The following is a 3,090-nucleotide window of genomic DNA, read 5'->3' on the forward strand; positions in this document are numbered from 1 at the left end:
TTTTTTGTTATTTACAACATTCACAAAATATTCAAATAATGCTATTTTACGATTTAGAATAATGATCTATTTATCTGTTTCCTTTTTTTTTCTTATTGACTCAGCACTTTGAGAGAGCTTTCACACTAAAATAATACCGACTATTGATTATATGTATCGTGTTAAATAAAACATGCAATTGGAATATCACCAGTTTATTTATATTCTAAAATTCTGCATTATGTATATTTTAGATTCTTATTTTAATATTGTTAATTGCCCAAATTATATATGAACTAAGAAAATGACCAGGATATTCAACATAGTATTAAAAACTCTCATATTTGTTATATACATATATATGAATAAATAATCTGTTAACCCATTCAAGTTTTACAGGATAACAAATTAATATCAAATATGACCCGTGAAACGCACGGGTTGACGGCTAGTATTACTAGTACAAAATAAAAACACCAGTTTGTCTCACCAAGTTAAAACTATTATTGCGGCAAACCTTATGTGGGGATTGAAATTCGGAACACCTCCACCCCACCCCGGCACACAACTATCTCGCCCAGAATTTATCATTTTTTTTCAATTTTCTGTCAATTTGGTAGAGTTTTATTCAAATTTAGTCAAATTTTATTTCTTTTTAAAATAGTTTCATACTGATCTTCCCGGAATTACCATAATTTTGTGAGACCCGTGAAATTTCCAAAATTTTGGTCTTTACCAAATAGTTAACCCTGACCTTAATGATAATGAATGATTTCTTGTAAAATGATCCATAAATATATGACCAGGATTTGAATTCATCTTTGAAGGGAAGTAATCACCAAAATTCCACAGATTGCAAATAACTTCGGTCCAAAATTCCACAGATTGCAAATAACTTCGGTCAAAATTCTGCGCCCTGCCTTCCTTGTAAGTTGCAAGTTACTACCTCTTTTACCAACTCGGCCATGCAGCAAACTACATCCTCATTGATCAGCAAGCCGTGGAAGACGAACTCCAAATCCCGTCGTGGACCCATCTCTATCACAGTCCATAATTCATCACCTTCAATCTTTCATCAGCTAATAACCTCTATCACTAGTTGGTCGATGCTGTCGGCGTGGTAGAATCGGAAAATGAAGCTTATAACCCGTCCCGTCCCAAATCCAGGGCGGCCCCTTCCCTAGAACAGGAAAATCGCAGTTATACTTATACCAGGCACGATCCCACCTTGTGTCTTCGGCCGGCGGTGGAAGTACGGCAGCAGAGGCGATCACGACCTCTCCTGCACAAGCACCTGCAGAATGAGTTCTCCATGTAGCGATCTTTCTGTTGATGTGGTCAGTGCCATCCTGGTTTCCTCCCTCGATGTCAAACTCTTCAAGAACAGCAGCCTTTTCTGCCAAGAACTTCACGAGCTGGACTTGGGAGCAGGTGAGCTTGCCCTTCTGAAATTGGATGACTACTTTTCTTAGAGAATTCTGCCAGCTACTGCAGAAATTTTGTGTGCTCCCGGTCGCAGGCGTATCTGATTCTGAAACCTTACAGTAATCAGACTCCTGCAATCCGCACGCCGAGGATTTCAGATAGGCCGTCAGGTCTGCGCCGAGATGATCATCTGCACTCTCATTGAGATATTCCAACCAGCTGAATCTTATCCGGAGCTCACGGATCTCCGGGCATCTACATAGCATGTCTCCAACGGCCGTTGCCGCCGCCGACAAGCCGCCGTCCATGGCAAATCCACACAGTTCCTCTATTACAAGGTGCTTGAGGTTCGGGAAGAGAGGGAAGTACCCAAACTTGATGTCTCCAACAATTGAGTACACCGTCAGCTTCAAAATGCTGATGTGGCACATGGTGGTAAGCAGAGGACCTAATGTCGCCGTGCCGGAGATCGACCCCAGGTCGACTTGTGCCAAGCACGGCGCAGCTGATTTCAGCGATACGGAAAAATATAAAGATGGGACCTGCGCGCAGCGGAAGCAGATCAACGACGGCGCGTCAAGCTCGAAGGTGCGACCATCGATGTGGCAGTTAACCATGGTGAAGGAGGTGACCGCCGGGCAGTGGAGATGGATGTGTTCGTCGAAGATGAAGCCGCTAAGCGGTGGTCGATCGGAGAAGGTGACTGACTCGAGACGCAGCTCGGCGAGCCTCGGCGCGGCGAGGATCACCTTCTGGAGGTCGCACAGCCGCACGGTGCAGCGCCGCAGCCGCAGCGTCGTGAGGCACGGGTAGGCAATCCAGTCCCACAACCATTCGGTCGTCGTTACCTTGAGGCAGCATCCCGCGATGTCCAGAACCCGGAAATCCTCGCAGGGCAGCATGCCCAGATAGAGATCGTACTCGACGCCGGGATCGGCGGCGTACTTGTACCGTGGCGGCGACGGCAACGATCCGCTGGCGACCTGGCACTCGAGGCGGAGCTCCTCCACGTGGCGGAGCAGCCCGACACAGGTGCCTCTGAACTGGTCCGGGTTCAGGTACCGCGAGAAATCCCGACGGACGCAGCCGAAGACGTAGCCGTCGTCGTGGTCTCTGTCGGCTGTCACCGTGACGGTGAGCTTCTTGAGGCCGTGGCGGCGGCGGCGGAGCGCTGCCCGGGCGTCTCCCTCGTCTTCCCAGGTCGAGGGGCCGGCCTCGCCCCACCCCCTGTGGAAGGTCCTATCGAGGAATTCGTCGGAAGTTAAGTCGATGTTGACGGTGCCAGTCTCCAGCCATAGCGGCTGCAGGCGCCACCGGCGAGAGAGGAGTGTGCTGCTGGCGGCCTGCTTGACGGGGGCGAAGGAGAGGATACGTATGAGCAGATCGTCGGGGAGCTCGGATAGGCGGTCTCTGCTCGCCGTGCCTTTGGCCATGGACGCGACGGCGGCGTCGAGATCGATCGATCTCGATCGATATTTAATAGGTTGTGTGGATTGAGCTATATATTACCTTGCCCGAGCAGTTGGGTACTTGGATTCTTAGTCGACGAACTGTTCCTACTCGAAGTCGAATTGAAGCACAATACGATCCGGATTAGCCGCCAGCTGCGCACAATTTGCCTATTTTGCCCGTGACGATCTCGGGACGATCGATCCGTGACGCAGTGGAAGTGTGGAACGCACAGCA

At 48.9% G+C, this 3,090-nt stretch overlaps 1 protein-coding gene across 1 annotated transcript; it reads right to left on the reverse strand.

Annotated features, from left to right (window-relative positions):
- Positions 1–1,046: 1,046 nt before the first annotated feature.
- LOC112936204 (putative F-box protein At1g58310) lies at positions 1,047–2,837 on the reverse strand. The gene has a single exon (XM_026019997.2). It carries the CDS (start codon positions 2,835–2,837, stop codon positions 1,059–1,061), a length of 1,779 nt encoding a protein of 592 aa, XP_025875782.2. The 3' UTR covers positions 1,047–1,058.
- Between the last annotated feature and the right edge of the window lie 253 nt (positions 2,838–3,090).

This window comes from Oryza sativa, chromosome 8 (assembly GCF_034140825.1).
Source record: "Oryza sativa Japonica Group chromosome 8, ASM3414082v1".
NCBI lineage: Eukaryota > Viridiplantae > Streptophyta > Magnoliopsida > Poales > Poaceae > Oryza > Oryza sativa.